The sequence below is a fragment of the Haliotis rufescens genome, unplaced genomic scaffold (genome assembly GCF_023055435.1).
Source record: "Haliotis rufescens isolate VD_foot unplaced genomic scaffold, xgHalRufe1.0.p SCAF_19, whole genome shotgun sequence".
In the NCBI taxonomy this organism is placed as follows: Eukaryota; Metazoa; Mollusca; class Gastropoda; order Lepetellida; family Haliotidae; genus Haliotis; species Haliotis rufescens.
In genome coordinates, this window is record NW_025963879.1 from 8,369,040 (window position 1) to 8,392,849 (window position 23,810).

The 23,810-nt window shown below is 37.4% G+C and overlaps 1 protein-coding gene across 3 annotated transcripts in view; it reads right to left on the reverse strand.

Moving 5' to 3' along the window:
- Nucleotides 1–19,772, reverse strand: part of LOC124123237 (septin-7-like) — a 112,450-nt gene extending 92,678 nt beyond the window's left edge. The window contains exons 1-2 of one of the 3 annotated variants that reach the window (XM_046486539.2): nt 19,697–19,772; nt 15,513–15,517 (exon numbers count right to left, since the gene is read on the reverse strand). In XM_046486539.2, coding sequence (XP_046342495.1) covers nt 15,513–15,517; nt 19,697–19,709 — 18 coding nt within the window. In that variant the 5' untranslated portion in view covers nt 19,710–19,772. Of the gene's footprint in view, nt 1–7,014; nt 7,502–15,512; nt 15,518–19,165 lie in introns of those variants that run through there. The other 2 variants (XM_046486538.2, XM_046486537.2) reach the window with 2 other exon arrangements.
- Between the last annotated feature and the right edge of the window lie 4,038 nt (nt 19,773–23,810).

The following is a 23,810-nucleotide window of genomic DNA, read 5'->3' on the forward strand; positions in this document are numbered from 1 at the left end:
AGTTATTGCTCTGACATTATAATAGCTTTGGTCAAAACTATACTTTACTACACTATACATGAGCATGATGAGGGTAGAGCAAACTTTATTATTTTTCAAAGATGCCAAACTTTAGACTAACTTTGTTTTATTAGAGATGAGTTTAAAAAGAAACCTGTAATGAGTGGAGCCCTAAAATAAGATTTCCCAAACAGGGCTAACTGACGGGTTGTTCCATCTAATTGGCCGTACCCTTACGTTATGAGACATATCAATGTTTAAAACACAATACAACACCACTAAAATGGGTTGTTTATTATTAAAAAATAGGTCACATTTAATTGTCCATTCAGTTTGCGGTTATCCATAAATTGAAGCAGTATTAAGAAGATTTTAAAAAAACAACTTTTATATTAATTTGCTTCAATTTTATCACATGACTCGGAACATTCCACAAGCACATTGTGGTGCCGAGCTAACATGCAAACATAGCCGAAGTTCGTTATTGTCAGTTGAGGTGTTTTCTGTTGTACAAGTTGCAACTTTATTTCTAGCCACTAATGTTATAGCAGACTACAGCAAAAGTGTACTTTCCGGGGCGGGAAGCACAAACTGATCCTGTAAATCAATGTGAATTGACGGCCTGGGGTTGCTATGGTGTTGCCGTGGGATGGTCATGGCAGAGGAAGAGCAACAGTAGTCGTTTTGTTTGACTGCTGTATATTCTTAAATGCTGAACACTGAGCAACAGATGTACACGTGGTTATGAAACTTTTCAAGGATCGCTCATTCCTTTGTCCTGAGAGACATACATGATTCTTAGGGCACAAACGCCCGACACAGTGACACGAGAGATGGTGGACATAATCTTGACATATTTCTCCTCAGGTAATAATATTCAAGTATTCGACAAGTTTAAAGAAACTCTTTCACAGAAAAGTGAAGTGGATGCGCCATCTTACAGTAATGAAAGAACATTGTTACCAAGGCTATGTTAGATCACAGGGGAGGTAATTCAAACAGTACCATGACGTCAGTCCATCATAATGTAACTCAAAAAGTGTATTTTATCGCAGACAAAGTACAGTCAGTCGGCGCATTTGATTTCTTAGAGAAGCATCATAGAAAGGTATATAACTATTTGTGTCTTTCTTAAAGTTAGTTTACACTACTCTCATAAAATGTGCCAAAATAGGTCTAAAATCTCTATTTCAATGGAATCTAAATGTGGAAATTGTCCCCTCAAACCGACACATAAACAATGGGTCAACTTGGCTGATTAGGAGTTTTCCAGAGTAGAGAATATTAAGTGTGTGTATTGTGTGCATGCGTGCATGCAGATGTCGAAATTAACAAACTTGGTGTTGTGTTGTGTTGTGATGTGGCTGGTGATATGATGGGGGTCGGTGAAGCTTAGGCACCAACACTATTCATGCCCTATCTTTAATATTTGAATAAAATAGGAGAAACTGTTATTTGTGCTAAAGGCTAACCACAGTCTAGCTTTCAAACATCTGTAGCTAGCTGGTGTTAAAAGTTTTATCATGAGGCAGGAGGCGTCTTGTTTATGAGTGTCAATTAGCCCAGTTAACTCTAGGAATGTCGCTCTTTAATTGTGTAAACTGCTGGTCCTGTTCTTGTATTTTTTTTGCCCTTAAGAAGAAAGTGTAATGACTATGTGAATGAATTACTTCAAAAACAAAAAAATATAAATTCTTAATGGCATATGTAAAACCAGAAATTATATATATGTGCAGGACTAAAATTAAGATAATCAACATCTAAAGACATCTTACATCTTATAAGTTATATGTTCCTAAATAGTCATTACTAAAAACATTTGTCTAAATTGATACATGTATAATTAATATTCATGTACGTCATGATAGAAGTACATATTTGGTCTTATAACCTACATTGTTGTATTAATGTAGGACTCAGATCTATGTTAGGACTCTAATCCGTGACGGATTCTCATTGTTATATCACGTCATATTTGCAATGATGTCATATCCATGAACAATCAGTTCTATTGTTATATGACATCACGTATGAGATGATGTCACAACTCCTTGCCTGGGATGATGTCATGTAAGTTTAACGTCTAATACTGATAGACACAGCGATCAGTTGAGACAAGTCAAGATGGAGCCAGACACCATAGAAATTGAAGGTTTTATTATGGTGGATTCATGCTGGCAGAGGAAGAAACCAATTTCGAAAGACCCTGTGACAGTTCAGGGAATAATCGGGAGGTTTGCCGACTGGTAGCGTAAATTAGTGACTAAATATAGGTTAAAATATGCAACGATAAACTGACGCTCTCTCTCCACTGCAGACTGCAGTACAGGATTGATTAAATAATAACCAAACACCATGAATAAGCTACAGTTTTACTGTAGACGTTACATAATTTATAACTGTTGAAAGTTCTTGAAATATTAACACTTGAATAAATACAATGAATAAACATATTCCCAACCATATTCATGATATTTGCATGGTAGATTTTGGCCTGTACATTACAGACCTAATGTCAAATCATAATGGAATGATTTTCAAAAAAAAAAGACATCACCCGGCTCTGAATCCAAAGTGGGGAAGCATAAAAGGAACAAGATATTATCAACTCCGGCAAATGAGAAGATGGTTAGTATTAGTGTATAAAAATTATTTCTATGATGAAACTTTGGGTAGCATTTTTAAGAAAAGTGCAAGAAATATGCAACGCCTGCAACAACGATCCTTTTCCAAAGCGGAAATGATAACACTAATCCAGAGAAATCACAACATTGCTCATCTAAGTCTGACGCTATTTATGAATCTATCCAACTTTCTGTGTTTCAGGTTGTTAGAGAGATATCGCGGTTTTATTTAGCGTTCATGTTTTGTGCAAACAATGCGACAGTTCAGTGAAACCCCAAACTACGAGAACAAGAAAAACCTATCCCAGCCACACATCACAACTCACGTTGGTGGATAGACTTAAAGATGATGCTACCAAACAAAGGATACACCTATGTATGCAACATCATGGACTGCTAGTCAAGATTCACTTTTGGGAAAGCTACCAAGACTAAAACAGCAAAGGAAATAGCTGTGGTTGTACTTCATCTTTATTTTTGGTGCTCCATGTATTTTACAGTCCTATAATGGACCAATCTCATTAAAATCAGATCTTAGTTTTTGCTATCGCTAAACAAAGATCTGAGGACATCCCATTACAGGTCACGTCAGAACGACCTTTCATCCAACCAATCAGAGCATCGCTAACCAGATCATGAAAGTGACAGTCGGAATGTGTTTTCTAATCATGCAACCGCAGGCCTCAAAGTCTAGTTTTGTATTTTGCGACTGGTATTTTCATGTCAGTCGCCAACTGGCTCCTTGTCTTTAATTAAGTTTGGCAACTCAATATCTCTTGTCATAAGATATTAAAAAAGATTGTTTTTAATATAAGTGCGGTAACTTCAGTGAAAAAATCGACATCAAAACATAATAACATCGACTAGATCACTGCTAGGCCATGTGTACTGTTTTCGCTTTCGATATGAAGCTCCATACCTGGAATGAAGGAAACGCTTTTCGTTATTAAGTAATGCACTAATGATGTTAAGAGTTTAGTACCCACACATGCGCTGTACGACATCCGCCCAGGTGACAGCTAAGGCGGTCGTTTCGCCGTTTAAAAACACGAAGTATTTTTCCTTATTTGCGCAAGTCAAAACAACATCAAAACGTTGTCAATCGGCAAATGATGATGACTGTGCTCCTCCAAAGCTGAATGCTTTGAATGGCGAAGCTGACACAGAAGTTTCATCGTCTAGCAATTCGTGTGTTAATTCGTCTGTCAACTCGTTGGATAAACCAAAACCTGCCACTGGCACTGGTAAACGAACATTCAAACAGGACTGGCTGAAATATTCGTGGCCGAAATATGGCAAGATGAGGGCACCATCTAAATTTTTTTAATTTTTTTTGAATTGACAGGAAGATAAATTAATAAATTTTAAATGCACTTTGAAATTAAAACTAAATAAATTTCATGAAAACATGCATTAAAATCATTTGATAATCTGATGTAAATACATTTGGAGAATGAAACATGATGTTATAGATTAGCTTTTATTTTGAACATTAAAAAAATGCTGAATTTGTAAGATACACTACATCAGTTGAAATATAACATAATTATCAGTATTGTAATGTTCTAAAGCTTGTCTGATGATGTTACTGACACAATGGTCTAAAGCTTGTTTGTCTGAAAAACTCAAAAGCTTCAACAACAGTTCTTGTTCATGATATAAAACTGATTATTCAAACTAATGAATTTTTGTGTGTTTTGTTATGCAGAAGCTCAGTAAAATTACAAGTCATTACTTTTAGCTCCTTACATTTTGCCTTGGCTCCTTGAAATTCTATTTGGCTCCTTGAAAAAATAACTTAGGAGCCAAGTGGCTCCTTTGAAAATTTTTTAACTTTGAGGCCTGCAACCGCGATATATTTAACACGGGGTATTCCAAACGACAGTTACAGGTTTTGATTATATCCATACAATCTAGGCCATCTATAAGCCATTCCAGAATGTCCTTATAAGTTTTAAAATTTTTAATCGAGAATAAGTCAAAATATGTTTCGAAGCGTAGTTGCCAGTTTGAAACTAGTGTCGTAAAGCTCAAAGCTGCCTTCTGATTAGCTAATGTTGATTTCTTGTCAGTCATTTCATTGGTCGGTCAAAATTTGCGAAAGTCGTTCTGACGTGACCCGTAATGGGATGTCCTCGGATATTTGTTTAGCGGTAGCGAAAACTAAGATCTGATTTTAATGAGATTGATAATGGACGAGAGTTTCGCACTGAAATTGATAATGGACGAGAGTTTCGCACTGAAATTGATAATTGACGAGAGTTTCCCAATGAGGTCATATTCAAGTTAGGCTTTTGCATTATAAAAAAACAAGGGCAAAAGTGAGCGTGGCTCACTAATATCCCCGACCTGCCTAGTGTGTCAGTAGTTTCAAATTAAATAATGGATAGGGTTAAGGTTTGAAAAATTCATTAAAAAATGGAGAAAAAAAATTCTTTTGACTGCACCCCTCCATATGACACAGATTATATGTAGTAAGTTTGAGATGAACTCACTGAATAGTTTAAGAGAAATCGCGCAGACAAAATTTTCGGACAGACAGAAAGACGGACGGACCCTTGGTATAACTATATACCCCGACCTAAAATGCTATGATGTAGCTATAATGACTATTTAAGAGCATATATAAGATGTAAGATGTCTTCAGTTGTTGATTATCTTAATCTCTATCCGACCCCATTCAACTCCTCTACCAAAATGTGGTGCTAGATAGGTCCAGCAATGCAGGAGACAGTGAGACAACAAGCTGAAGAGATAGTAATGATAACAGTCAACATGGTCAATAGACTGTTTCTTGGTAGAAATTGAAAACTTCCACATACTTGTTATTGTAATATCTATTATGACCTCCACACAGCATACTTTAGGACAGGATGTCATGTTCATCTTCAAGCATATTACATACAGTGCAACAATATATTAAAGACCATGGTTGAAATCGTAATGGAAGGTACACGTCTTGCCTCTGGGGATAGAAAAATCAACCTTCTGCTCTCCTTACCATGCTTACAGAAGCTCTTTCCACTACACCATGGAGGCGGTCTTATAATTTATGAATTGAAGACAGCGAAACTGTGTTATAGGATTAACAGGATCCAGACTAACAATGTTTCAATGTCTTCGTATGAGATCTGATCTTTGATGAATAAACTCTAATGACAGTGAAAATTGCAAAGAAATTCAATCAATGGTTCTCGGATCAATTCTGAAGGAATCTATGTATGTTTCACTTCTGTTGAAACAACTTAGTTGGGACTTAATTTTCAATAATTCATACTTTCATAACGGTGAGTTTCAATCTAACCATATCATGCGTATTTGGTGAAAGATTTATTCATATCATTTCAGAAAGCCCTGTGCCTCTAACTACCTAAATAAGAAAGTTATACACACATGTAGTTGAATATCACAGTATATACTGCTACTAGATGTTGATGTGTAACATAATGTTTGTCTTGGTAATATGTATATTTATTTTCAAGAATACTAAAGGGAAAAAAAGGGTAAAAACTTTACCCTTTAGTATTATAATATGGCTGTTTGCCTTCCATATCAATCCCTTATTTGCATCAAAAACTGGCCCACAAAATGGAAAGCTCAATCTACATCCAAAGCTGATGTAACTTTTGCTTCATCTTGCCAAATATTACTATTCACAAGACACTTCAATTGGTTATAAACACACCTCTTAGTTTTAAGAATCTTAAGAGATTTCATACACTTAATGAAAATATACACTGTCGATAGTTCACTACAGCATAGAATATTAAACATTATCTGTATCTTATTATTGGCAACATAACAGAAAGTAAAATAATTAACTACAGGTTTCTCAGACTCCTCTAAGTCAACCCCCTCCTTGTCTCTTTCAGACATGGCCTAGTCCTTCACCAACACAGGGTAATACCTAATTTAATTTAATCAAAACTATTACCAAAATAGCTGTATGAAATCAGCTTAAGAAATAAAAAAGGTGAATAGAAGAGAGAAATGTATTGGGTTCAAAAAGATTTCATAGATAATATGCTAGGACCAGCCAAGTGTGTTTACACTTCCTATTCTCCCATCTTCCAGAACTGGCTGCCCTACTAACGAGACCATTCAACCTTGACCTTCATGATGAATCACTGAGGTGCATAAGCTTCATTCAGAGACGGCAACAAAGCCAGCCCCCAGTCAAACCAATTCAGCAAATTGACTGCTGTATCTGCCTTCATATGCCTCAATTGCTATGGTGAACAAAGGAAATTATAGATGCACATTCTTCAACAAAATGGTTGAGAACCTGGTTACAATACATTATTAAGGATTTGGGGAAAAGAACAATCCCACCATCTGCTCTACATAAACATGCAAGTGGGTTGGTTGAAAGGTAAAAGGTGATACATACAGGCGATAGATTCATCCCATTTGTCTTCGAACTGCTTTCCTTGTTGCTATCCTGTTGCAATATCCCTACAGGTTTTTCCCCTTGAGTATTGTATCGTGGTACTCCTCCGGTGAGGGAAATATTAATACCTGAATTGTGACTGGGTGAGGGAGAGCGATCTCCACTTGTGCCAGAGCCAGAGCCAGAGTTTTTGTCAGACAGTGGACTTGCTGTTTTGTTGTCCTGAATACGAGGCTTTTCCACCTCCTCCTTCCGAAAACTATTTCTCAAAAGTCTGGCTCTCTCAGCTACAGATGGTGGTTTTTCGGGAAGAGGTGGGGCAGGCCCTCGAGCAGGGGAAGATGACATTGTGTCAGACATGAGGCACAATCAGACTCACAAAGGCACAGTAGTCCAAAGCTTGCAAACGAGGCAGCCTCACTGGCTGACAGGAAAAGAAATGTGTAGGCACTAGCACCCGTTGGTCTGTGGGCCAAGGCAGCTGCAGCACTCTCCTTGATGTGAAATTCAATCCTCTCCGCCAGCACATGTGGCTTTTATTAAAAGAGAGCGAGCTAGGCTGGGAGGCGGAGTCTATGACATGCTGTTTACAGGAGGTGATAGCACCAGCCAAATCTACAGATCTCATTTCTATTTATACCAACATGCATATATCAACATAAGGGGAACATGCAATGTCAGATTCAATATGGAGCTTTCATCAACAGCAACACAAATGTATATTATCTGGATCAGGTCATGGTGACAACTGAAAGTTCTTTGTTCCCCCGAGCAAGAGATTTATCATGAACATTCTTGATCTACACAGAATGCTGGCTATTTGTTTATAAAATAATTCATTCATCTCACATACCTAACAATGCTTGTTACTCTTAAATTGTGGAAGTAGAGACCACAGGCATAAGCTGAGCATGCTTAACAAGAAAACAAAACTAAAATTGAAACATCTTATCTCCTTCTAACATCCTAAAATGCAGTTTTGATATGTTTATCATTTTTATCAAGAAAAATGGGCATACATTTACAACATGAAGAACAGGCTAAATAAAAAAGTGGCATTGGCTGTATAATGATAATTCCTCTGACCAATCAAATGAAGGGTGTAGGGTCAAGTTTTCAATTCAATATTGATTGCAAGTTTCCATTATCTGTTGGTGGGATCATGTTATTCAGTATGAAAATAATAACGTTAATTCTTAAAGTTCAATCATTCATTCAATCAGGCATGGTCCTAAAATATTGATAATAACAATAAGGTGTCTTTATGGATCTAAATCATCATTTTCATCACTTGAAAATATAAAAAAATCAGCAGTCAAGAGATAATCAATCATTAATACATTAACTTATCACAATCAATAATGCCAATTTATAACCAAATATCAAGCTTATACACACACAGGATTGTCTATTTCTATTTTAAGTGTACACAAGACATACGATTGAATAACTGCACATCTTCAATAAACGCACTTATCGCTGTCATTGTAGTTCACATAGCCGCAAAGAGATGATTTACTTTCATATGTCAAGTTGATCTATAGTCAAGTCCCGTTAATCCGACATGGTTGGCTGCATATGATTATGTTGGATTAATGAGTATATCGGACAAATGAAATCAAGTAAGTCAAGTCACGTTAATCCGACATGGTTGGTTGCATATGAATATGTTGGATTAATGAGTATGTAGGACAAATGAAATCAAGTACAGTTAAGCCCCGTTAATCCGACATGGTTTGTTGCATATGATTATATCAGAGTAACGAGTATGTCAGATAAACAAAATTAAGTAGTATCAACGTTCGTGATAAAAAATCAGACAATTACACGATAGATAATGATATTAGCACGTTATAAAAAAATGAAAAATGAAATATTCATATTGTTATGTCACATTGTCAGTGGAATTAAATTTTCCAATTAAGCTTATTCTCTTAAGCTTAACACAAAACAACTGTTACGGACTGTATGACTTATTCAATACATTAAAAAGATAAGTCTGGAATGGAAGAAGACAGTTTGAAACTGGTACCGCAAAGCTTAAGAAAGCTGCTTCCTTAGTGGCTAACATTGACTTCCTGTTAGTCATTTCATTGATCGGTCATAGTTTGCGAAAGGTTGTTCTGACATGACCTGTAATGGGATTTCCTCGGCGATAGCGAGAACGTGTATCTGATTTAATGAGATTGAGGTAATCTAAGCATGTGATTAATCTTGTTTTCTTTACTTAAAGTATTAATTGTATATTGTTTATCTCTGCAGCCGTTGTTATGCAGCTACCAACTGACTCTTCTTGCATCAAAACACGGGCTGTGTACTCACGGGCAGATGACCATGGAGTATGCTGATCACTGTGTCGGATTAAGAAGACTGATAAGACTAATAAGTGATTTTGGTAACTAGTTGCAAGTTAGGTGTGTCGGAGTGAGGGAATGTTGCATTAATCGGTCTAAATAGCACTGATTTAATTGGTTCACATCATTAGTGTCAGATAAAGCCGACTGTCGGATTAACAAGACTTGACTGTATATTGAATCTGGGATATTAAGATAATTGTTTAATATTCATGCTTTTAGATTTATTCTTGTTGCTCATGTGCTATTCAGTTGTAATTCAATTAAGGATTGACTGTGGATTTTTTTCGGCTCATTGAGGTATGAATAAAAAAAACCGATGTGCCAACTGTATTGATCCACATAGCAGATTCAGTTTTTAGATTGATAATCATATCTCAAAAAGTACAATCTGACTTTCGGCAGTTGTAATTGTGAAAGTTTGCTTCCTTCTTTTTCATTGAAACTGATAAATAGATTAATATCCTGATTCATTTCTGAATACCAAATTTTATTTTGTTAATCATACACTGCATGAAGTGTGTCTTCATATTAATTATTTTCTATGTGTTTGTCATGTTTATTTGCAGTTTCATATGATGAACAAGGTATTGCTAAAAATATGATTTCTAACTTCACTTCTGACATGGGGAAATTTTTTAACGATGCCATTACAATGGCTGCAAAGCAGCCATGGTGGGCTCCAAGTTACACTGTGCACAAATGTCCATGTTCGAATCCTCAAAGGGTGTCCTTGTACCAAATCTGTCACTTGTAGGGCACAACTTGCAGGGTGTCGCCGCTGCCAAGTTGGCGTGTGCAAAGTTTCTTCTGAACCCATTTCCGACCTTGAACATGTTCGAATCATCAAAGGGTTTGTTTGTACCAACTCTGTCAAAAGATAGTCACCGTTTGCAATGTGTCCGAAATATAAATCAAGTATCACCACCAAGTGATCTTACTTTAAGCAGGCAACCAAGAACTAAAAAGTAGATGCATATGGCACACTTACTTCTTGTGAACTGCAATAGTTTCTGTCAACAACATTACAAGATATGATCTTTAGATTAAAATTCCGGTGAATTTTTTTAATCAAAATACAGACGCAACTAAAAAAGATATCCAAATTCAGCTATTAACGTTAGCCGAAATTATCAGACAGTTTGGAAACATTTCATGCAGTGGATTCGAAGTTGTTTGCATTTGAAGACAGGTACCCAAAAGACACTGTGAAAACCTTGAATCCAATATGGCTGCCAAACCACGTGACCAATGACCAAAGTCAAAGAACAATAAATGTCAAGTAACTAAAGCAGCAGATACATGCAAGTTTTCAAAGTAATCGGACAAGCGGTTGCGGAGCAATAGGGCAAAATATATCTTTAAAAAATACTTGTTTTTCAGTTATCTGCCCTTGGCCTTTGAGCCTACAGCTTTGGGATTTTGACGGAATCTAGAACTCAGCGGTCTACACACACATACAAAATTTGAACAAAATCAAGTTTAAAAATAAAGTTTACATTAAATTGTATATTTATATATTCACCCTATGTCACATAATACATTTCTTCTTTCAATCCTTACGCGGAAAACAGGTTGAACAAAGTTTCCAGCTTCTAAAAACTATCCATTCGAACACATCACAGCATCACCATGGTCACCACCCTAACTAATGGGTTGCGCACTGTAATCCTGTGTGTTGTGAGCTTACACATCCGGATCACCAGACTACCCCTGCAAAATCATTCTCTTTGTTACAGCAGACAGGCTAGAGAAGCTGTGATGTGGGGATGGCTTGGTGGGCTTATAGCATGTGAGACAGGATAAGTATATAATAAATATACAATTTAATGCAAAAATTACAATTTTTTTAAACTTATCCAATTCGACACTATGCATTTATCCCACGGTTAGAAGGCAAGGCGCAGATAGCCTAGCCCATAGAGGCTACAACCATGAGACATACATGAGGAAGCTGGTGCAAAACAGTGATACACATAAATGAAGCCATATCACTGCCTAGTGTCATAAAGACGAGAACTCGTGAGTAAATAAAAAAACACCATAACAGGTGATGCAACCCCTTTAGTCGGATGTAACAATATGAAATCGGGTATAACATGTGTTACATGTTTTCATGTTGGACATCATTACATGAATGATCGAGTAGCTTTGAAAGCATATATTCAGCATATGACTTACAACCAATCCGGAAAGGGTTTCCAGGCAATCAGTACTACAAGACTGACCACACCACTCTTACAGACAATAGGGTGAGCAAGCTTGTCGTCTCTTTAACACTTTGTAAAAGCTATCAATCATGCCCGAGTGATTGAAGCATGCTAAGACGAAAAGAGGAACGACCGACAAGGATCATCAAACCAAAACCGAGACATCATGTGCATAGAGCAGAGGTGATCAGGTAAGGGTTCTGGACACCGCCAAAACGACTGATGTTGAAAACCAGAGTATATAGTGGGAAGCAAAGACAGTGTGGGGCCATTATAAGCTTTGTGCATCCGCTAGCAGGAGAAGATACCAGTCTAGGCAAGGATCCAGTATTCAATGCTCCGTCGCAGATTGGTTATGCAACGACTGCGTGTTCAGTTCCAAATTCAATTTAGCGTGTTAAATCTACAGGTAACCTAGCTCTATCTTAAAAACTCAATATGTTTATCTCCTAATTAGAGGTACTGATCGTGTTCAAAGTCACTAATTTGAAATATTTTAACATAATGCATTTTCCAATAATTGGTTGCACTTGTGCTTGTTTTATATACATAGCTAAATCGAGCATTGTAACAACGTTCTAGTAGTGAGTGAGTGAGGTTTAACGCCGCTTTTTGCAATATTCCAGCAATATCATGGCAGGGAACACCAGGAAGGGGCTTCACACATTGTGCCCATGTCGGGAATCGAACCTGGGTCTTAGGTGTGACGAGCGAACGCTTAAACCACTAGGCTACCCGACCGCCCCCAATTTCTTTGTATTATCCACGGTAGTAATATGATGTAGAACAATGTTGACACAAAGAGATACCACACTTATCATCTGATTAAACCCGTTTGGCCCCTTACCTGTCAGACATTTTGAATTATTGAACAAGATTCTGCACCAAAAAGATTTCATGGGTATGTGCCCTTGTCACTCATGGCCATGTTAATCAACCATAGGATAAAACAGTTAGATGATTGATACTCAACAGAGTATACAAAATATTCATGACACATTTAATCATGTTACTTGAAACAAGTGGGGCCGAGTTAACCCAAACATAACCAAAGTTCTGTGTCGCTGGTTACTGTGAACTGAACAAGATTCTGCGCCAAAAGATTTCATGGAGATGTGCCCTTGTCACTCATGGCCATGTTCATCAACCATTGGATAAAACTGTCGTAAAAATTGCAACTTCATTTCCACCACTTGTGTCAGCAGACAGCAGCAACTGCAAGCCATGTAATAGTAATAATAGTATCCTTACAAAGTTTGTTGCACTACATGATACCGCCACTGACACGAGTCTACAGCCCGCATGGAGCGTGATACGGCGTTGTCGTGGGACGAACATGGCAGAGGAAAAGCAATAGCGGTTGTTTTGTCTGCAGTATGTTGCTAAATGCCTTACACTGAGAAACAGATGTACATGTGGTTGTGAAACTCTTCAAGGAATGATCATGTTTGTGTCCAGAGATTAGGGCTGGGACAATACACCAACTGTGCGATCCAATATGCATCACGATACTTTATGCACGATCCGATATGTATCACGATACTTGCATGTGCTCTTATCTGTGGTGCATAAGCCATCTTTTTCATAGAGAGGATGGCCAAATACTTGGCACACAGATGATTTACAGTAGGCAGTATGAAGTGTGGCACTTCAAATATGTGTGAAAATATGTATGTTTTCACTATTAACTTGCAATACTGATAAGTGTTTAGAGGAACAGTTATTAAAGCAAACATTTAAAGTCAGAATCAATATTTTTTACTTAGTGTAAGGCTGTGATCGATACTTAAAGTTAAAAACTGCAATCCACCGATGCATTGACGTATTGCCCCGCCACTACCAGAGATAGTCATAAATCTGTTGGCATCAACACATGCTTCGGACAACTTTGTGACTGCTTTCGCACGGACACAGTGGTTTGAATATGTTTGAAAAAACACAATGGAAAGAGAGATTTGACAGCATTTCGCTACCTTTCTTCCCAGGTAATACAGTTGTTCAATAAGTTGAAAGAAACAACTTCACCGATCGATAATTGATGTGGACGTGCCATCTTGCTTTGACAGCATTGACAGAACAATGTTACCAAGGATATGTTAGATCACAATGGGGGTAATGACATCATGACATCAGCCCATTATGACGTAACTCAAAATGCATACTTTATCACAAAGTGCAGTCGACACCTTTTGTCTTTCAGCACAGTATCTTAAAAAGCTTTTTCAAAACAGCTGCCATGGTGACCACATCGAAAATTTGATTCAGTCCTCTTAAACAAATTCAGATGTCATCTATGACGGAAACACAGTATGTGAAGTTTCAGTTTCATTGCTTCATAGGTTGTCTGTAGTGCAAAGAAATGCATTTTAAGAGAATGTTATACTTTAAAGGAGCATGGTTAAAAACATCTTCCCGAGGCAAGAGAGTTCAGTTTCTAAAAGTTCAGTTTCTACCCTTGCCGAACTAGGCTAGTATTATGGAGTAACATTTTGGCTGGACTAACGAGTCTATGCATAGTCCAATTATAATTGCGCAACAAAATCGAAATCCGGTTCGTAAACTGTCTTGCAGATTTCGGTCAATTGCAGAATTTGTAAAGCATGTGCACCGCCAACTCGTTGTCAACAGATATTTTCCAAATCTTTTCATGTTTTTAATCAAGGTGCTCACATGATTTGATGCATTTCGAGATGTAAGACCCGTTTTATCACAACATAGACCTTGATTATCCATCAGATCATCTTGACTGTTTTGTTTGAAGCAAATGCAAGTGATACGAGAGGTGGAATCTGATTGTTCCATAGAAGAGGCTTAGAAGGGACATCACTCGTAATAGCCACTGATGGCACTACGATGAAGCACAGGAATTCCAGCCTGGTTTGGCAAGGGTGGAAACTGGACTTTTAAACAGCAAAGGTCAAATAATGGTCCAAACTTAACACATAGAGAAAAATGTGTTGAGAAATGCTACTAACCTTGCTAACTAGACATATATCAAACTTCATTACATTTTGAATTAAAAGTCATAGACATAAGAAGTTTTGGCTTTCTATATGGTCTAAATGCTAAGATAAAAGTTAAAAAGACCACAAATAATATAAGTTGAGCCCCAGTTCTGACTACATACCTTCCACATTTCATTACATTTTAATGACATCGTAATGACCCAAAACATGATAAATGGGTGTTTCTGTGGTGGCCATATTGAAAATCTGATTTGAACCTCTTGAACAAGTACCTGTTTTGTTATTGACTGGAACAAATGTGAAGTTTCAGCTTCATTGGAAGAGTGAATTCTGGAGAGATGTATACAGACGACATCGATGCCAACAGTGAACAACAAAGCCATGACATAAGCTCATCGGACTTTAAGTTAAATGAGCTTAAAATTCATCAAAACAGATCGGACTCATTTGAAATTTTTTCAGATTTCATTACAACAGCATTGTCAATTCATAAAATGTGCCTTATGTTGATGAAAGTATCCCTGTCGGTTACGCATCACCTGTCACTGAGACAAACATATCTCTTAACCCTTGCCCGTTATGGTAGAAATGAAATAACTGGCATTATTGAAAGGGAATTTCTAATAAAAAGGAACCATTAATCACATAAAATAGAACATATTTTTACCAAAAAATGAAAAGAACTAAATAACGGACATCTATTTACATTTGACAACTGTCACTGGTGACATATGTATTGACTGATCAATTGGTTGCTTAAATGTCTGTAAGAATTACAAAATTGGAATTACATTTTTCCAGATTATAAATTGCTATAAAATATAATAACTAATTCCTTTCCTGCAACAAAGACTGACTAGGCTAGTCATTACCACAATCATGATAATGTATGCAACAGGCTGTTAACTCTGTTGTCAAAGGACAAACTCTTCTCCAAATCAACTTCAAGGAGGAATCATAACACTTACCGAAGCTATTGTCACAGTTGATTTATCCACAAGTACATCCATCAGGAATCATATGAAATGAGAAAGAACAATGGCAAATGTTAATGACTACAGAGCTACAGATAGGCTGCTTATCTGCGTAAATTACGCATCAGAAATGCAGAAATATGCAGTAAAATAAAATCCAAGCGTATCAAATACGCAACGAACATTACAGATACGCTACAAAAATAACACTTGTGCGTATCATCAAAATATGGTGAAGTAACCCTGCGTATTCGATTAGCGAATCAGCAACTTATTTTGAAATTATAAACGGGCATTCCATCAACCTAGCCAAACTCCACGATGACAGTTACATCATGATCATTTGCCATCACACTTTCTTGTGGAAGTATCGTGGTATTGTTGAGTCCTATAAAGCTCTCTAACCCACACGACACCAGTTTGCAGGGACTAGATGAATAGTTAAATATTTAACTTAAATACCCACATGTGTAAAAACTAGTGGGTAACAGAAATTTGAATACCCAGATAGAATTACTGATACCCAATGATTTTAAAATGCATGCGTAAAATACCCACAACACCAAAAGCTTATCTGGAGCTCTGGACTAGAAGCCAATTATTACCAAAACGTTCTTTGATTTCTACATGCAGGCAGAGATGGTCTCTGATTCAGGGATTTACCTTGACTTACAAAAGTAGTGTTCCAGGGGACCCCCCTGATAGATTTTAAGGGTCCTTGCAGGCAATATGAAAGTTCTGTAAAGTAATGAAATGGTGTAGCTTACAGTAAGCATGGTAAGTTTTGATAATTACTATAGAGCCTGAAATGAATCAATGATCATGTGGACAGTGGCCATGATTGATGTTTGAAATGACGCCCATAACTGATCTTGATGCACTGTAGGTGCAATGAATTTTATTGTGCGTCCCTCAGGGTGCAGTACATACTTTTTTCTGCATCCATTCACAACATTTGTGCATGGTGTAAAACCCTGTATGTATTTCTCACAAACATCAACATAATCGAACTAAAATCTCTCCATCATGCATTTATCATTCTTAGTAACACTGATAGCATTCACACTTGGTAACTCTAGAATGGCAAGCAAAAGAGGTAATCCATTGGCCACGTGTCAGGCAAGCCTGTAGTGATGGAAGCAAGGCCTATCAACTGGAACATCTGTTGGAGCTGCAGCTATACCAGGGCAGATTCTTTGTTCAGCTTCCCAGATTATGCCAGCAATAGCAGGCTGGAAATTACCTCATTTATAATACCATATTTAACGCAGTGTGCGAATAGTTAAAGCAGTGTTGCACCAAGATTTTCTGCTACCACATTCAACCATCAAAACTGCCACGCCTTAGAAACAATAATATCCATGTCCTTAACTTGCATAAGTGTTGAAATTTGTGATAAACCATGTTCACCATGTTAACAGTGACAATTGTGATAAGGACATTTTCATGATCTTAGCACATGTTCGTAAGGACATTCTTGTACACCAACAGAAAAAAAAAATGTTAATACCTTTTAGACATTTTGGCTGACTATCATGTATCAGACAATGACTTAGCACCCCAGAAAAAGAACCAATGTTAAACCTTGAGTTAAAAATGTAGCTGAGTTAACTGTATAAATTTCAAAGGTTGGTAGGATTGGTAAAATAACAATGAGGGCAATTTCATTCACAAGGTACATTCAAGTTAAATGTTTTTGTTTGTTTGTTGTTTAACGCCGCACTCAGCAATATTCAAGCTATATGACGGCAGTCTGTAAATAATCAAGTCTGGACCAGACAATCCAGTGATTGGCATCATGCACATCTATCCACGCAATTGGGTTCGATGACATGCATCAACCAAGTCAGCGAGTCTGACCCTCCTATTCTGTTAGTCGCCTCTCACAACAAGCATAGTTGGCTTTTACGGCAAGCATGGGTTGCTGAAGACCTATTCCACCCTGGATCTTCATAGGTTTCAAGCTAAATGTCAAACATGAAATCTTTAGTCCTCAAGATGGGAAAGAGTTGCTATATACTGTCATGTAATTATGACTGAATGATGGATAACAGGAAAATGGCCAAAGTTGAGTGCATACATAGGATGGCGCACCAACAAAATTAATCAATATCATGACATCTACACAAAGTTTAAGCTCCAACACCAGTGATCTGCTTGAAAATTAGATATTCTTTTTAACTTCAAGATAAAAGCTTAATGTTATTCCCAATGGAATTATCTGCATCAATTGTAGTGATAATGGCATAAAAAATATCCAAAATTTAATATTATATTTTCATTACTAAGCCATAAACAAATTCAAACTGAATTATGGTCTTACAACACATCTTCATGAAGTTCCAGCTAAAATTCAGATTCATATAAAAGTTTCAGATTTCAAGATCGTGTGGTTTCTTTTTTAGTTAGTTCTAAAATAAAATATATCCAATTATTTTAATTTTAAAATTCAGATTCATCTGCAGTGCCAGTTTTGAGAAGACGTGAGAATGTTTACGGATAGAGAGATGATAGGCTTGCTTGCACCTTATTTCACTTGGACCTAGCTTCGCTCTCAGTGAACTATCCCAGCTTCTGGACTCTTGAGGGTCATTTTTGACTCTCAAATCCATGATCATGTCTCTTAGCAATGAAAGGACATGGGGTGGCCCACAGGTATATGTCCCCCGGGAGTCAAATCTTATTCTTAAATCGTGCCAGGATCAAACATGTCCAATGACAAACCGTTTATCCTTGGTCCATCTCTAATCCGACAAACTTGTTATTATATAAAAATAGTGAAAACACCACTCCATTACTGGAAACCATAAGCCCACAAACTTGGCACAGTGTAAAGTTTGGAATGGGGTATGGATTGATGAACTGGAATAGAATTTTGAATGAGACACAGTGGAATATACTCATCTCACACTGAAACCAAACTGTGTTATATTGACCCTTTACTGATATAATAACTGAATCGAACTGACGGTTTGTAAACAGCTACACCCATTGCTGTAGTGACATGTGCAAGTCTACTCTGTAACAATTGCAATACTGGATAGATAGCCTTTTTTATGATAATAAACACGATAAATATCAAAACAGAACAGATATATATTTGGTTCTTCACATATTATGTTGTGCCTCATTAGGTTACTGTACTGTATAAACTATTTCCTTGTCTAGGTATGTCTCCTTTCCCTAAACCACTGGTGTGGGTAATGGCTGAGGAGAGAAGCTGATGCCCATGTCCCATAGCTTATCTGCCATACATATATATATCGGTGACAGCTGTTTATAAACTGTCTTAGTCTATTATACTGGAGACTTGTTTATAAATAGGGTATGTTCAAATTGTCCCATTCAAAATTCCATTCCTAACTCTATGTAATAATTTACACTATGCCCACAAACACTAAAATGAATTTCAAACTCAGCAATTGACAGGTGTTTAGTTCATGTCACATTTCATTGGGCTGGAGAGAGAGCAAAAAGGCATTAACCAAAACTGAAATTTCATCATCATTAAGAACTTGGCATCCAATTCATTCAAACATCAATTCTGAGGACAAAGATATCTTTCATCTTGGGAACAAGATGGTTTTACCTTGCCTTCTAGGCAATACTCCTAACGAAAGGTTACAACATGTAACAAAGGGACTTACTTTCTACTGCTGACATATTTATCCAACAGTTTTAAGCCAATTCCCGAGCTGTGTTTATAATCCAGGTATGCCTCCCAAAAGTCTTTATAAATCGTATATATAGGCCTTGTTATCCACACCGAGTAGATCTAGCCTTTGTAGCAATCGTTTGGTCGGGCTTGGTCGGCCCCGTCACCGATGGCTGAGTGCACAAACCGCTGAAAACACGATGATGCCTTGTTCCTTGAAAACTATGAGCTGTTTCCGTAGCTTCCTTGACTGGACTATGCCTACACACGATACAGCTGTTGGAAAATTATCGCTCGGTGACTAAAGTCTCCGTCGCTCGCATGAATCATTATCCGGAAACGACAACCGAAACGGGGTTTCACATTTCTAAGTTATCCATAGCATAGGGCACTTTTACTCGTTCATTGATATTCCAGCATTATTACCTCACCTAAAAATATGCAGCCAAAGACATATTGTTTTTCACATGAACGTATGATTGTTTTGCAAATATTACGAAACAATTAATGAAAATGCTCTTACCCATTAAAATCATATATTCATGTGGCAAATATTCGCCGCCAGTCTCTTTAATAACAGAGCTTTGCGCATGTGCAACATTAATCAAGTCACGATTGTCTCCCTTTAACCCTCAGGGTGCAAAGGCTCCTTCGCTTATTACCGTCTGTTGCCACTTGGAAGCGACCAGGAAATGTGATACGACCAGCACTGGGATAAACATTATAGAGAATTATACTTTGCAACACTGTAGTTAATCAACTGACAGTTAATGAGAGCAAAATCACCTGCACTTCTTATATTATGTATTTTACTGGATCTACGTTTTTCAAAGTTCGCCAATGGCGTCGTCAGTCGATGCCCGCGTAGACTGACATTTAGATCTAGATTTTGTCCCATAAATAACGTGATCGCATTTGAAAGTATGTATCTACCAAATAAAAATAATACAATCCAAATGGATCCCAGAACAATTCTTAATTTAGAAATGAGGGAATCGTGATTGCCAAATCATGCTAGACTTGAGCTGGACTCCTTTTTTAATTTAGGCCTAAATCACATTCGAAGGGGCGGATCATTTGATTTCTATCGGGGGATGGGCTGTCTTGGGGTCGTGACCGTAATATCGCCATCCCAATCAATACAGAGTATTTCGTGCGCAAAGCCATTATCTTTGAAAGAGAGAAATCACCATGAGAGACAATATGTCAGTATCCCTTATATGGTTATTAATAATCATTTCAAATCTTCCATTTCAAGAAGCCATATCATTCAAGTCACTGTGCTGTATCCTTGGACAAGGTTATGGTCAGCTTGTCTCACTTTGATATGACTGAAAGATACTTAAATGAAATTGCATTGTCAAAAGACGAGAATTAACAACATTACAAGTTATGCCATGAGATGGTCAGTATATATATATATATATATATATGCAAGGATGGGGCTGCTGTAAAGGGCTTTCTTTAGCTGTTTGATTGCCTGTTGGCAATTGTTGGACCATTCGAAAGACACATCTTTTTTCAGAAGGTTGTATATATAGTTGGGCTGCAACGAATACACTATGAGATGTGATTCATAAGTTTCGGGGTCGGGTGCAGACAAAATGTGCAACATTTGGTGTGTTTGGTTTTTTGTCATATGAAGCAAAAGATGGGGTTTACTATGAATACTTATGAATGTCAAAATTTAAATAATACAAATGTATCATTTTCTCTCATGTCAATGGGTCCCCACATAATTTTAAAAATGAGTCTCCACAATTTCTGACACAACTTTTCTGTCATTTAGGAATATAAACATACCATGTTTTCAATGTAGAGCTAGGTTACCTGTAGATTTAATGAAAGTATTTGTTATTGCTGGATTGGTTTAAGTACACATTCTAGGTTATGAAAATGACTGATGACACTCTGTCATCTTTGGGCATTTTAAAATATTCAAGATGGCCACCAAAATGGCCACTAAAACATGAAAATATCTCTTCCGTGCTAATTGTATTTAATATGGGACTACTTTTGATGCATATCACTATTGTTTTGCCTTCAACATATCAGAATATGTTATTCTTAATGAAATAGTTTCATTTGGAAATGTAATTAATCAAGATAATAGGCAACATGGTCTATATCGTTATATATAGTATAATACATTTGTTATTATATTATTCAGTGTCAAATGGGATGCTTGTGGATTTTCTAACGATTATTAATGTACTATAGATACAAAATAAGATAAATTCCCACTTCATGTTGAAATCAAATTATAAAAAACAATAAAAATAAATAAAAATAATAGTAACCTCAAAAGAGGTGCAAATAAAGCAAAACCTATTATGTCTGTTATACACATGTTTGTGCTTTAATGTGTTAAATACTTTTAAGAAATTCCCACCAAAACAAACTTGGCCAAAAAAGACTGGACCAACTTTTTTTAAAAAAAGAATTGAACAATTAATGACCGGTCCCTTTCAATGGCTGCCTCAAAGCTCGAACTTGATATCTCAGCAGTGGGACCAATTCTTTGCCCGAGGTCTGCTGCTGGACCTCGGAGAATATAGACTATTATCAGCTACAGCAAACACTACGCTGATGGAAAGCATTTAGAGCTACAAAGGAACTTGGACAATGATGCCAGTGTCCAAGTACAGTGTCATAGAGGTTGTGTGTCAACATATACATCAAAAATCCATTTGAAGAGAGTTACCAAACGGTCTGTTGGTAGTGAATTGAATGAACAAAATGTAAAGCGTGCTCGTCGATCTTACAGTTCTGAGTTTGACCTTCTGCAACATTGTGTATTTTGTGGAGAAGACTGTACTTTGATATAGGATAAAAAGCATCCAAATCAATGGAGGCCAGCATATTTGTTTCGCCAGTTGGAATACAAATTAGAAAAAAAGTCTCTCAAGGAGGTTATCAGTGATACATGTGACAAAAGACACAATGAGTTGGTTTCTCAAGTAAGGATACAGATTGAAGGAGCTGTGAGTGATCTACATGCTGCGGATGCAATGTATCACGTTGACTGTGGTAGATTTATGGGAGAAAGGGCAGTGGCTAGAGCAAAATATTCTTCTCAGTTTTCTGGAGATGACCTTGATGAACCATACAAGAAACTTGTTAATGCTGTTGTGTCAGATGAAACAGTGGAGCTCGGTGGAGTTGCATAAACTATACGCAGACAATGGAGGTAGCAAAATGTGTCGAAAAACTTTGATTCAGAAACAAGCCCAGCAATTCAGTCGAGAACTCCTAGTATTGTCCTCTCCTGGATATGCCAATGTTATTGCATTTCAAACAGCAGCTTCCTCTGTTCTACAATTGGAACCAGATGAAAATGATGATCTTCAAAATTCTATTACCAAGTTGTCAAAGCAGATTAAGCAGGAGACCAAACAGATTGCAACAGACAGAGAGCATTATAAAACACGACTCACATTATCAGATGCGGAGCAGGCTACTAGCAAAACCTAATGGAACTCTTTGCCTCCTTATCATCAAACCTTGATCACACCCCTTCATCTCTATTGATGGGTAATATGGTAACTGGAATCTTGAAGCACACCCCTACTGACTTACAGATTGGACTTGGCATGAAGTTGCGCCATTCCAAAGATATGATCCAGTTAATGCACAATTTTCAAGTAGTTTGTTCCCATGATGAAGTTCTCAGGTTCAAGAAGTCAGCTGTCCACGCTGCTGCACATGACTGAATTATCAGGCATCAGCAATGGTGATGCATGTTTCACTCAAGTTGTTGTTGCTAACTTTGATGCAGATATTTCATCACAAAATGGAAAGCAGTTAACACACTCCCTAGCAATGGTCATAGCACAGACAGGAACAACTGACAATGGATCTGTTAACTCATCTGACAACAAAGCTCTTATCACGCGAATTAGAAAGGAAGATATGCCAGGGCCCATTGACTCTGAGCCTGTCATTACTCGCTATCATCGTCCTGAGAAGCTGGCAATGCCTGAAACTGCAAGACAGGTATTGTGCCAACGTGTTGTGTCATCAAATGAAGCTAAGGAGAAGGATTTTCTCTTCCTAAAGGATGCAGTTACAACAGATGTGTGCCCAGAATTCAATGGATACAACACCCGATTCTCTTGGGAAAATGGTGGAGCCTTGAAACCAAGCACCTCTTGTACATACCAACCACTCATAGACATGACTCCATCACACCCTGATACCATGATGACTTACTTAGTTGAGGCTCAGCGTCTGACTCTAATGACAGGTCAAGAGATTACCGTATTCACCTGTGATCAACAACTTTACAGAGTTGCCCTTCTTGTGATGTGGGTGTATGGGATAGATTCTCCAATATTGTTCTACGACTAGGAGGTATGCACCTACTGATGAGCTTTGTAGGATCACTCATGGCAAATAGTGGTCTGAAAGAGGTAATGGGAAATGTGTTTGCTGGTGTGCCAAAGATGCTGTATGGCAAGAAATTTCCACAGAACGTCAGAGCTCTTCGTATGGTGGTAGAAGAGATTTTGAGAAGTGTGCCTGCACCTGGCAGTATCAGCAGTGGCAATCAACTTCATCTTAAACTGCAAACTCTCTCCTCAGAAAGCAAGACCACAAAGCTGTGGGTTGACCTTCTCATCAAGACTGTTTTCATT